A 14,098-nucleotide genomic window follows, 5' to 3' on the forward strand; every position below is an offset into this window, starting at 1 on the left:
GTTATAGAGGGGGCTCTGCTGGTATCAAACTGACACATTACTTCACCTTGTTATAGAGGGGCTCTGCTGGTATCAAACTGACACATTACTTCACCTTGTTATAGAGGGGCTCTGCTGGTATCAAACTGACACATTACTTCTCCAGTCACCTTGTTATAGAGGGGCTCTGCTGGTATCAAACTGACACATTACTTCTCCAGACACCTTGTTATAGAGGGGCTCTGCTGGTATCAAACTGACACATTACTTCTCCAGACACCTTGTTATAGAGGGGCTCTGCTGGTATCAAACTGACATTACTTTCCCAGTCACCTTGTTATAGAGGGGCTCTGCTGGTATCAAACTGACATTACTTCTCCAGACACCTTGTTATAGAGGGGCTCTGCTGGTATCAAACTGACATTACTTTCCCAGCCACCTTGTTATAGAGGGGCTCTGCTGGTATCAAACTGACATTACTTCTCCAGACCTTGTTATAGAGGGGCTCTGCTGGTATCAAACTGACATTACTTCTCCAGACCTTGTTATAGAGGGGCTCTGCTGGTATCAAACTGACATTACTTCTCCAGACCTTGTTATAGAGGGACTCTGCTGGTATCAAACTGACATTACTTCTCCAGCCACCTTGTTATAGAGGGGCTCTGCTGGTATCAAACTGACATTACTTCTCCAGACCTTGTTATAGAGGGGCTCTGCTGGTATCAAACTGACATTACTTCTCCAGCCACCTTGTAACAGAGGGCTCTGCTGGTATCAAACTGACATTACTTCACCTTGTTATAGAGGGACTCTGCTGGTATCAAACTGACATTACTTCACCTTGTTATAGAGGGACTCTGCTGGTATCAAACTGACATTACTTCTCCAGCCACCTTGTAGCAGAGGGGCTCTGCTGGTATCAAACTGACATTACTTCTCCAGCCACCTTGTTATAGAGGGGCTCTGCTGGTATCAAACTGACATTACTTCACCTTGTTATAGAGGGACTCTGCTGGTATCAAACTGACATTACTTCACCTTGTTATAGAGGGACTCTGCTGGTATCAAACTGACATTACTTTCCCAGCCACCTTGTTATAGAGGGGCTCTGCTGGTATCAAACTGACATTACTTCACCTTGTTATAGAGGACTCTGCTGGTATCAAACTGACATTACTTCACCTTGTTATAGAGGGCTCTGCTGGTATCAAACTGACATTACTTCTCCAGCCACCTTGTAGCAGAGGGGCTCTGTTGGTATCAAACTGACATTACTTTCCCAGCCACCTTGTTATAGAGGGGCTCTGCTGGTATCAAACTGACATTACTTCACCTTGTTATAGAGGGGCTCTGCTGGTATCAAACTGACATTACTTCACCTTGTTATAGAGGGGCTCTGCTGGTATCAAACTGACATTACTTCTCCAGACACCTTGTTATAGAGGGGCTCTGCTGGTATCAAACTGACATTACTTCTCCAGCCACCTTGTAGCAGAGGGACTCTGCTGGTATCAAACTGACATTACTTCACCTTGTTATAGAGGGGCTCTGCTGGTATCAAACTGACATTACTTCACCTTGTTATAGAGGGGCTCTGCTGGTATCAAACTGACACATTACTTCACCTTGTTATAGAGGGGCTCTGCTGGTATCAAACTGACACATTACTTCACCTTGTTATAGAGGGGCTCTGCTGGTATCAAACTGACACATTACTTCTCCAGTCACCTTGTTATAGAGGGGCTCTGCTGGTATCAAACTGACACATTACTTCTCCAGACACCTTGTTATAGAGGGGCTCTGCTGGTATCAAACTGACACATTACTTCTCCAGACACCTTGTTATAGAGGGGCTCTGCTGGTATCAAACTGACATTACTTCTCCAGACCTTGTTATAGAGGGACTCTGCTGGTATCAAACTGACATTACTTCTCCAGCCACCTTGTTATAGAGGGGCTCTGCTGGTATCAAACTGACATTACTTTCCCAGCCACCTTGTTATAGAGGGGCTCTGCTGGTATCAAACTGACATTACTTCTCCAGACCTTGTTATAGAGGGACTCTGCTGGTATCAAACTGACATTACTTCTCCAGCCACCTTGTTATAGAGGGGCTCTGCTGGTATCAAACTGACATTACTTCTCCAGACCTTGTTATAGAGGGGCTCTGCTGGTATCAAACTGACATTACTTCTCCAGCCACCTTGTTATAGAGGGGCTCTGCTGGTATCAAACTGACATTACTTCTCCAGACCTTGTTATAGAGGGGCTCTGCTGGTATCAAACTGACATTACTTCTCCAGCCACCTTGTAACAGAGGGGCTCTGCTGGTATCAAACTGACATTACTTTCCCAGCCACCTTGTTATAGAGGGGCTCTGCTGGTATCAAAATGACATTACTTCACCTTGTTATAGAGGGACTCTGCTGGTATCAAACTGACATTACTTCACCTTGTTATAGAGGGACTCTGCTGGTATCAAACTGACATTACTTCACCTTGTTATAGAGGGACTCTGCTGGTATCAAACTGACATTACTTCACCTTGTTATAGAGGGACTCTGCTGGTATCAAACTGACATTACTTTCCCAGCCACCTTGTTATAGAGGGGCTCTGCTGGTATCAAACTGACATTACTTCACCTTGTTATAGAGGGGCTCTGCTGGTATCAAACTGACATTACTTCACCTTGTTATAGAGGGACTCTGCTGGTATCAAACTGACATTACTTTCCCAGCCACCTTGTTATAGAGGGGCTCTGCTGGTATCAAACTGACATTACTTCTCCAGCCACCTTGTTATAGAGGGGCTCTGCTGGTATCAAACTGACATTACTTCACCAGACCTTGTTATAGAGGGACTCTGCTGGTATCAAACTGACATTACTTCTCCAGACCTTGTTATAGAGGGACTCTGCTGGTATCAAACTGACATTACTTCTCCAGCCACCTTGTTATAGAGGGGCTCTGCTGGTATCAAACTGACATTACTTCACCTTGTTATAGAGGGGCTCTGCTGGTATCAAACTGACATTACTTCACCTTGTTATAGAGGGACTCTGCTGGTATCAAACTGACATTACTTCACCTTGTTATAGAGGGACTCTGCTGGTATCAAACTGACATTACTTCTCCAGCCACCTTGTTATAGAGGGGCTCTGCTGGTATCAAACTGACATTACTTCTCCAGCCACCTTGTAACAGAGGGGCTCTGCTGGTATCAAACTGACATTACTTCTCCAGACACCTTGTTATAGAGGGGCTCTGCTGGTATCAAACTGACATTACTTCTCCAGCCACCTTGTAATAGAGGGGCTCTGCTGGTATCAAACTGACATTACTTCTCCAGCCACCTTGTTATAGAGGGGCTCTGCTGGTATCAAACTGACACATTACTTCTCCAGACACCTTGTTATAGAGGGCTCTGCTGGTATCAAACTGGCATTACTTTCCCAGCCACCTTGTTATAGAGGGGCTCTGCTGGTATCAAACTGACATTACTTCTCCAGACACCTTGTTATAGAGGGGCTCTGCTGGTATCAAACTGACATTACTTCTCCAGCCACCTTGTTATAGAGGGGACTCTGCTGGTATCAAACTGACATTACTTCTCCAGACACCTTGTTATAGAGGGGCTCTGCTGGTATCAAACTGACATTACTTCTCCAGACACCTTGTTATAGAGGGGCTCTGCTGGTATCAAACTGACACACCATTTTTTAAAATTATTTACTTATTATTTTTACAGTGAACCTTTAATTAACTAGGCAAGTCAGTTAACATTTATCTAACTAGGCAAGTCAGTTAAGAACAAATTCTTATTTACAATGACGGCCTGCCCGGTCAAACCCGTACCACGCTGGGCGTACCCTCAGTCAGGCTGACGGTTTCTCCAGATGATATATACTGCTTACTTCCCCAATAGTTTCCCTGCAGCTTGTCCAGGTTCTCTCTAAGCCTCAATCTAAAACCTCCACTTGTTTCTAAAATCACAAGCTCTTTGAAAAGCAATAAAATCCCATTACCAGGGGATCTGCAAGGGATTTGACCCCAAACCCCGGAGTTCTGTGATTTTATCAACGTGATTGTCCCTCTCGAAAGGAAAAGTTTAGCAGGAGAATCAGAGAGATTTTACTAGGTGTCTGTGAGAGGTACTGAAGGCAGCCGGAATCATAAAGACAGGATTTAAGAGGATCGACTGTTACTTTTGTAAGAAAGTCCGTCATGCTGCCATATCAAAGGAGGACTGTGTTTCTCCAGAAGAGAAGACATCTCATGACGTGTCCTCTGTGTCTCTCCTCATCTCATGCCAAACTAACACTCCCTCTGTCCCCGGTGCAGCGTCTGTCTCTGCAATTCACTGTGTCTCTCCACAGGCTGGCGTGAGGTCAGCTGGCTGTCCAAGGCGTCTTCACCACTCTGTAAGAGGGAGTGATGGAGGGGAGAGAGAGAGAGATGGAGGAGGGAGAGAGAGAGAGAGATGGAGGAGGAGAGAGAGAGAGAGATGGAGGAGAGAGAGATGGAGGAGGGAGAGAGATGGAGGAGGGAGAGAGAGAGAGATGGAGAGAGAGAGAGATGGAGGAGGGAAAAGAGAGAGAGAGATGGAGGAGCGAGAGAGAGAGCGAGATGGAGGAGAGAGAGAGAGATGGAGAGAGAGAGAGATGGAGGAGGGAAGAGAGAGAGAGAGATGGAGGAGCGAGAGAGAGAGCGAGATGGAGGAGAGAGAGATGAGAGGGAGAGAGAGAGAGATGGAGGAGGGAAAGAGAGAGAGAGATGGAGGAGCGAGAGAGATGGAGGAGGGAGAGAGAGAGAGAGAGAGAGAGATGGAGGAGGGAAAGAGAGAGAGAGATGGAGGAGGGAGAGAGAGAGCGAGATGGAGGAGAGAGAGATGGAGGAGAGAGAGATGGAGGAGGGAAAGAGAGAGAGAGAGATGGAGGAGAGAGATGGAGGAGAGAGAGAGAGAGAGAGAGAGAGAGAGAGAGAGAGAGAGAGAGAGAGATATGGAGGAGGGAGAGAGAGAGAGATGGGGGAGAGAGAGAGCGAGATGGAGGAGAGAGAGAGATGGAGGAGGGAAAGAGAGAGAGATGGAGAGAGAGAGAGAGAGAGATGGAGGGAGGAGAGAGAGAGATGGAGAGAGAGAGAGAGAGAGAGAGAGATGGAGGGAGAGAGAGATGGAGGTGGGAGAGCGAGAGAGAGATAGAGAGATGGGGGAGGGAGAGAGAGGGAGAGATGGGGGAGGGAGAGAGAGAGATAAAAGGGAAACAGAGGAAGGAGACTGGGGATGCTCTGCTGAGTTATTGTCTGTGATACAGAGAGACAGAGACAGAGAGATAAAAGGGAAATGGAGGAAGGAGACTGGGGACGCTCTGCTGAGTTATTGTCTGTGATACAGAGAGACAGAGACAGAGAGATAAAAGGGAAATGGAGGAAGGAGACTGGGGATGCTCTGCTGAGTTATTGTCTGTGATACAGAGAGACAGAGACAGAGAGACAGAGAGACAGAGACAGAGAGACAGAGAGACAGAGACAGAGAGACATAGAGATAAAAGGGAAACAGAGGAAGGAGACTGGGGATGCTCTGCTGAGTTATTGTCTGTGAGAGAACACGGAAACAGCATCCTGCGAACCGAACCGCGCTCTGAGGATCTACAAAGGCTCTCTGAAGGCTCGACAACTCTCTCTGGGGTGTCAGCTTCTTTATGTGACATTTGTTTTGCTGGAACTCTGGGCGTGCGCCCCAAATGACACCCTACTCCCAGTATAGGGGACCGGAGCCCAGAGGGTCAAAAGGAGTTAACTAAATGGGGGATAGGACATTCTCTAAGAGTTGTACTGCTGTGTCTGTATCTCTGTGTAGCTGATAGTTGATCTATTAAAGGAGCCTGTAAAGGCGAGCTGGGCTCTGCAGCTCTCTACACATCTTGTCTTGTTGAACTCCTCTTCACTTGGACATTGGCCAGATTATAGTCTCTATAGAGGTCAGAGGTCAGAGATAAGGCTGTTTTTAAAGGCTTGTGTTTAAACGTTCTTTTTGTCAGGGCAGTAGAAATGCAGCACAGATTCAAAATGAACTGTGCTGCAGTTTAGGAATGTTTAAATGTTCACACAAACAATATTATGGACAATCTGAAAACATCTATCATGTCCAATTCCTATTTTGTGCGTGATATCATGCCAGAAGTGGAATGGTGTGAACTCCCAGTGATGCCATTTGGCCTCAGTGTTTCTACGGTGTAGACATACCCGTGGTACACTGGAGACACCTGCTGGTCTGGAGGGCTGGTGGCTGGTTCCTGGAGGGCTGGTGGCTGGTTCCTTCAGGGCTGGAGGGCTGATGGCTGACTCCTGCAGGACTGCAGGGCTGATGGCTGATTCCTGGAGGGCTGGTTCCGGGAGGGCTGGTTCCTGGAGGACTGCAGGGCTGGTGGCTGGCTCCTTCAGGGCTGGAGGGCTGGTGGCTGGTTCCTGCAAGACAGGAGGGCTGGTGGCTGGTTCCTGCAAGACATGAGGGCTGGTGGCTGGTTCCTGCAAGACATGAGGGCTGGTGGCTGGTTCCTGCAAGACAGGAGGGCTGGTGGCTGGTTCCTGCAAGACATGAGGGCTGGTGGCTGGTTCCTGCAAGACAGGAGGGCTGGTGGCTGGTTCCTGTAGGACTGGTGGCTGGTGGCTGGTTCCTGTAGGGCTGGTGGCTGGCTCCTGCCAGACTGGAGGGCTGGTGGCTTGTTCCTGCCAGACTGGAGGGCTGGTGGCTGGTTCCTGTAGGACTGGAGGGCTGGTGGCGGGTTCCTGTAGGACTGGAGGGCTGGTTGCTGTAGGACTGGACGGCTGGTGGCTGGTTCCTGCCAGACTGGAGGGCTGGTGGCTGGTTCCTGTAGGACTGGAGGGCTGGTGGCTGGTTCCTGGAGGACTGGAGGGCTGATGGCTGGTTCCTGGAGGACTGGAGGGCTGGTGGCTGGTTCCTGTAGGGCTGGTGGCTGGTCCCTGCAGGGTTGGAGGGCAGGTGGCTGGCTCCTGGAGGGTTGGAGGGCAGGTGGCTGGCTCCTGGAGGGTTAGTGGCTGGTTCCTGCAGGGTTGGAGGGCAGGTGGCTGGCTCCTGGAGGGTTGGAGGGCAGGTGGCTGGCTCCTGGAGGGTTAGTGGCTGGTTCCTGCAGGGTTGGAGGGCAGGTGGCTGGCTCCTGGAGGGTTGGTGGCTGGTTCCTGTAGGACTGGAGGGCTGGTGGCTGGTCCCTGCAGGGTTGGAGGGCTGGTGGCTGGTTCCTGTAGGACTGGAGGGCTGGTGGCTGGTTCCTGTAGGGCTGGTGGCTGGTCCCTGCAGGGTTGGAGGGCTGGTGGCTGGTCCCTGCAGGGTTGGAGGGCTGGTGGCTGGCTCCTGGAGGGTTGGTGGCTGGTTCCTGTAGGACTGGAGGGCTGGTGGCTGGTCCCTGCAGGGTTGGAGGGCTGGTGGCTGGTTCCTGTAGGACTGGAGGGCTGGTGGCTGGTCCCTGCAGGGTTGGAGGGCTGGTGGCTGGCTCCTGGAAGACTGGAGGGTTGGTGGCTGGTTCCCTTTAGGACTGGAGGGCTGGTGGCTGGTTCCTGTAGGGCTGGTGGCTGGTCCCTGCAGGGTTGGAGGGCAGGTGGCTGGCTCCTGGAGGGTTGGTGGCTGGTTCCTGTAGGACTGGAGGGCTGGTGGCTGGCTCCTGGAAGACTGGAGGGCTGGTGGCTGGTTCCTGTAGGACTGGAGGGCTGGTGGCTGGTTCCTGTAGGGCTGGTGGCTGGTCCCTGCAGGGTTGGAGGGCTGGTGGCTGGCTCCTGGAAGACTGGAGGGCTGGTGGCTGGTTCCTGTAGGACTGGAGGGCTGGTGGCTGCAATGCAGCCATAGAAATATAATTCATTCTTCAGCCATAGAAATATAATTCATTCTACAGCCATAGAAATATAATTCATTCTACAGCCATAGAAATATAATTAATTCTGTAGCCATAGAAATATAATTCATTCTACAGCCATAGAAATATAATTTATTCTGTAGCCATAGAAATATAATTTATTCTGTAGCCATAGAAATATAATTCATTCTTCAGCCATAGAAATATAATTCATTCTACAGCCATAGAAATATAATTAATTCTGTAGCCATAGAAATATAATTCATTCTTCAGCCATAGAAATATAATTCATTCTTCAGCCATAGAAATATAATTCATTCTTCAGCCATATAAATATAATTCATTCTTCAGCCATAGAAATATAATTCATTCTTCAGCCATAGAAATATAATTAATTCTGTAGCCATAGAAATATAATTCATTCTGTAGCCATAGAAATATAATTCATTCTTCAGCCATAGAAATATAATTTATTCTACAGCCATAGAAATATAATTAATTCTACAGCCATAGAAATATAATTAATTATTCAGCCATAGAAATATAATTCATTCTACAGCCATAGAAATATAATTCATTCTTCAGCCATAGAAATATAATTCATTCTTCAGCCATAGAAATATAATTCATTCTTCAGCCATAGAAATATAATTAATTCTTCAGCCATAGAAATATAATTAATTCTGTAGCCATAGAAATATAATTAATTCTGTAGCCATAGAAATATAATTCATTCTTCAGCCATAGAAATATAATTAATTCTGTAGCCATAGAAATATAATTCATTCTTCAGCCATAGAAATATAATTAATTCTGTAGCCATAGAAATATAATTCATTCTACAGCCATAGAAATATAATTCATTCTACAGCCATAGAAATATAATTCATTCTACAGCCATAGAAATATAATTAATTCTACAGCCATAGAAATATAATTAATTCTACAGCCATAGAAATATAATTCATTCTTCAGCCATAGAAATATAATTCATTCTACAGCCATAGAAATATAATTCATTCTTCAGCCATAGAAATATAATTCATTCTTCAGCCATAGAAATATAATTCATTCTACAGCCATAGAAATATAATTCATTCTACAGCCATAGAAATATAATTCATTCTTCAGCCATAGAAATATAATTCATTCTTCAGCCATGGAAATATAATTCATTCTTCAGCCATAGAAATATAATTCATTCTACAGCCATAGAAATATAATTCATTCTACAGCCATAGAAATATAATTTATTCTGTAGCCATAGAAATATAATTTATTCTGTAGCCATAGAAATATAATTCATTCTTCAGCCATAGAAATATAATTCATTCTACAGCCATAGAAATATAATTAATTCTGTAGCCATAGAAATATAATTCATTCTTCAGCCATAGAAATATAATTAATTCTGTAGCCATAGAAATATAATTTATTCTGTAGCCATAGAAATATAATTCATTCTTCAGCCATAGAAATATAATTTATTCTACAGCCATAGAAATATAATTAATTCTACAGCCATAGAAATATAATTAATTATTCAGCCATAGAAATATAATTCATTCAACAGCCATAGAAATATAATTCATTCTTCAGCCATAGAAATATAATTCATTCTTCAGCCATAGAAATATAATTCATTCTTCAGCCATAGAAATATAATTCATTCTTCAGCCATAGAAATATAATTAATTCTGTAGCCATAGAAATATAATTAATTCTGTAGCCATAGAAATATAATTCATTCTTCAGCCATAGAAATATAATTAATTCTGTAGCCATAGAAATATAATTCATTCTTCAGCCATAGAAATATAATTAATTCTGTAGCCATAGAAATATAATTCATTCTACAGCCATAGAAATATAATTCATTCTACAGCCATAGAAATATAATTCATTCTACAGCCATAGAAATATAATTAATTCTACAGCCATAGAAATATAATTAATTCTACAGCCATAGAAATATAATTCATTCTTCAGCCATAGAAATATAATTCATTCTACAGCCATAGAAATATAATTCATTCTTCAGCCATAGAAATATAATTCATTCTTCAGCCATAGAAATATAATTCATTCTACAGCCATAGAAATATAATTCATTCTACAGCCATAGAAATATAATTCATTCTTCAGCCATAGAAATATAATTCATTCTTCAGCCATGGAAATATAATTCATTCTTCAGCCATAGAAATATAATTCATTCTACAGCCATAGAAATATAATTCATTCTACAGCCATAGAAATATAATTTATTCTGTAGCCATAGAAATATAATTTATTCTGTAGCCATAGAAATATAATTCATTCTTCAGCCATAGAAATATAATTCATTCTACAGCCATAGAAATATAATTAATTCTGTAGCCATAGAAATATAATTCATTCTTCAGCCATAGAAATATAATTCATTCTTCAGCCATAGAAATATAATTCATTCTTCAGCCATAGAAATATAATTCATTCTTCAGCCATAGAAATATAATTCATTCTTCAGCCATAGAAATATAATTAATTCTGTAGCCATAGAAATATAATTCATTCTTCAGCCATAGAAATATAATTCATTCTGTAGCCATAGAAATATAATTCATTCTGTAGCCATAGAAATATAATTCATTCTTCAGCCATAGAAATATAATTAATTCTACAGCCATAGAAATATAATTCATTCTGTAGCCATAGAAATATAATTCATTCTGTAGCCATAGAAATATAATTCATTCTTCAGCCATAGAAATATAATTAATTCTACAGCCATAGAAATATAATTCATTCTGTAGCCATATAAATATAATTCATTCTTCAGCCATAGAAATATAATTCATTCTGTAGCCATAGAAATATAATTCATTCTTCAGCCATAGAAATATAATTCATTCTTCAGCCATAGAAATATAATTAATTCTGTAGCCATAGAAATATAATTCATTCTGTAGCCATAGAAATATAATTCATTCTTCAGCCATAGAAATATAATTCATTCTGTAGCCATAGAAATATAATTCATTCTTCAGCCATAGAAATATAATTCATTCTTCAGCCATAGAAATATAATTCATTCTGTAGCCATAGAAATATAATTAATTCTTCAGCCATAAAAATATAATTCATTCTACAGCCATAGAAATATAATTCATTCTACAGCCATAGAAATATAATTCATTCTACAGCCATATAAATATAATTAATTCTTCAGCCATAGAAATATAATTCATTCTACAGCCATAGAAATATAATTCATTCTACAGCCATAGAAATATAATTCATTCTTCAGCCATAGAAATATAATTCATTCTTCAGCCATAGAAATATAATTCATTCTTCAGCCATAGAAATATAATTCATTCTTCAGCCATAGAAATATAATTAATTCTGTAGCCATAGAAATATAATTCATTCTTCAGCCATAGAAATATAATTCATTCTGTAGCCATAGAAATATAATTCATTCTGTAGCCATAGAAATATAATTCATTCTTCAGCCATAGAAATATAATTAATTCTACAGCCATAGAAATATAATTCATTCTGTAGCCATAGAAATATAATTCATTCTGTAGCCATAGAAATATAATTCATTCTTCAGCCATAGCAATATAATTAATTCTACAGCCATAGAAATATAATTCATTCTGTAGCCATAGAAATATAATTCATTCTTCAGCCATAGAAATATAATTAATTCTGTAGCCATAGAAATATAATTAATTCTTCAGCCATAGAAATATAATTCATTCTACAGCCATAGAAATATAATTCATTCTTCAGCCATAGAAATATAATTCATTCTTCAGCCATAGAAATATAATTCATTCTACAGCCATAGAAATATAATTCATTCTTCAGCCATAGAAATATAATTAATTCTGTAGCCATAGAAATATAATTAATTCTGTAGCCATAGAAATATAATTCATTCTTCAGCCATAGAAATATAATTAATTCTTCAGTCTTGCCTGCAGGATTTTCCACCACTGTCGACATCACGGTTTCTCTTAGGAAACTATACACGCAACAGTAGCAAAATGGCCGTAACTTTCACTAGTTAATTTAGTGGATACCTCACATGATGTCTCTAGTGTTCTGTAGGTGGCCCCTCCCTTCCCCTTTACCTCCCTGCTCGCTCATTGGACAAGTCTTACTCTAGTGTTCTGTAGGTGGCCCCTCCCCTTCCCCTTTACCTCCCTGCTCGCTCATTGGACAAGTCTTACTCTAGTGTTCTGTAGGTGGCCCCTCCCCTTCCCCTTTACCTCCCTGCTCGCTCATTGGACAAGTAACCGTCTTACTCTAGTGTTCTGTAGGTGGCCCCGCCCCCTCACCTTTACCTCCCTGCTCGCTCATTGGACAAGTAACCGTCTTACTCTAGTGTTCTGTAGGTGGCCCCGCCCCCTCACCTTTACCTCCCTGCTCGCTCATTGGACAAGTAACCGTCTTACTCTAGTGTTCTGTAGGTGGCCCCGCCCCCTCACCTTTACCTCCCTGCTCGCTCATTGGACAAGTAACCGTCTTACTCTAGTGTTCTGTAGGTGGCCCCGCCCCCTCACCTTTACCTCCCTGCTCGCTCATTGGACAAGTAACCGTCTTACTCTAGTGTTCTGTAGGTGGCCCCGCCCCTCACCTTTACCTCCCTGCTCGCTCATTGGACAAGTAACCGTCTTACTCTAGTGTTCTGTAGGTGGCCCCGCCCCCTCACCTTTACCTCCCTGCTCGCTCATTGGACAAGTAACCGTCTTACTCTAGTGTTCTGTAGGTGGCCCCGCCCCCTCACCTTTACCTCCCTGCTCGCTCATTGGACAAGTAACCGTCTTACTCTAGTGTTCTGTAGGTGGCCCCGCCCCCTCACCTTTACCTCCCTGCTCGCTCATTGGACAAGTAACCGTCTTACTCTAGTGTTCTGTAGGTGGCCCCGCCCCCTCACCTTTACCTCCCTGCTCGCTCATTGGACAAGTAACCGTCTTACTCTAGTGTTCTGTAGGTGGCCCCGCCCCCTCACCTTTACCTCCCTGCTCGCTCATTGGACAAGTAACCGTCTTACTCTAGTGTTCTGTAGGTGGCCCCTCCCTTCCCCTTTACCTCCCTGCTCGCTCATTGGACAAGTAACCGTCTTACTCTAGTGTTCTGTAGGTGGGCCCCCCTCACCTTTACCTCCCTGCTCGCTCATTGGACAAGTAACCGTCTTACTCTAGTGTTCTGTAGGTGGCCCCGCCCCCGCACCTTTACCTCCCTGCTCGCTCATTGGACAAGTAACCGTCTTACTCTAGTGTTCTGTAGGTGGCCCCGCCCCCTCACCTTTACCTCCCTGCTCGCTCATTGGACAAGTAACCGTCTTACTCTAGTGTTCTGTAGGTGGCCCCGCCCCCTCACATTTACCTCCCTGCTCGCTCATTGGACAAGTAACCGTCTTACTCTAGTGTTCTGTAGGTGGCCCCGCCCCTCACCTTTACCTCCCTGCTCGCTCATTGGACAAGTAACCGTCTTACTCTAGTGTTCTGTAGGTGGCCCCGCCCCCTCACCTTTACCTCCCTGCTCGCTCATTGGACAAGTAACCGTCTTACTCTAGTGTTCTGTAGGTGGCCCCGCCACCTCACCTTTACCTCCCTGCTCGCTCATTGGACAAGTAACCGTCTTACTCTAGTGTTCTGTAGGTGGCCCCGCCCCCTCACCTTTACCTCCCTGCTCGCTCATTGGACAAGTAACCGTCTTACTCTAGTGTTCTGTAGGTGGCCCCGCCCCCCTCACCTTTACCTCCCTGCTCGCTCATTGGACAAGTAACCGTCTTACTCTAGTGTTCTGTAGGTGGCCCCCCCCCTCACCTTTACCTCCCTGCTCGCTCATTGGACAAGTAACCGTCTTACTCTAGTGTTCTGTAGGTGGCCCCGCCCCCTCACCTTTACCTCCCTGCTCGCTCATTGGACAAGTAACCGTCTTACTCTAGTGTTCTGTAGGTAGCCCCGCCCCCTCACCTTTACCTCCCTGCTCGCTCATTGGACAGGTAACCATCTTACTCTAGTGCCTCCAGTTAAAATCGTGGACTCCCTGCAGAATGCCTCTATCCCCTCCACTGTTAACCCAGTCAACAGCGCTGACGTCTCCACATCACACCAAGCAGTCCCTGGATTCCACACATTAACATTCACAACACACCCGGTGCCACAGAGATGTGTCTCTTTCAGAGCAGGCAGAAAGACATCTCTCCTGTCTCTCCTCTGACATATAGACAGACACAGGGAGCACCTGCA

General features: G+C 44.0%; 1 protein-coding gene across 1 annotated transcript; it reads right to left on the reverse strand.

Annotated features, from left to right (window-relative positions):
* Window positions 1-6,222: 6,222 nt before the first annotated feature.
* Window positions 6,223-13,620, reverse strand: LOC127918272 (adhesive plaque matrix protein-like; the record flags this gene model as incomplete). Its single annotated transcript, XM_052501574.1, has 2 exons — window positions 13,565-13,620; window positions 6,223-7,820 (listed from the first exon to the last, which is right to left on the reverse strand). Coding segments are annotated over exons 1-2 (1,654 nt in total), but the record flags the coding sequence as incomplete, so codon positions are not given.
* Window positions 13,621-14,098: the final 478 nt, after the last annotated feature.

The sequence above is a fragment of the Oncorhynchus keta genome, unplaced genomic scaffold, assembly GCF_023373465.1.
Source record: "Oncorhynchus keta strain PuntledgeMale-10-30-2019 unplaced genomic scaffold, Oket_V2 Un_contig_13873_pilon_pilon, whole genome shotgun sequence".
Lineage (NCBI taxonomy): Eukaryota > Metazoa > Chordata > Actinopteri > Salmoniformes > Salmonidae > Oncorhynchus > Oncorhynchus keta.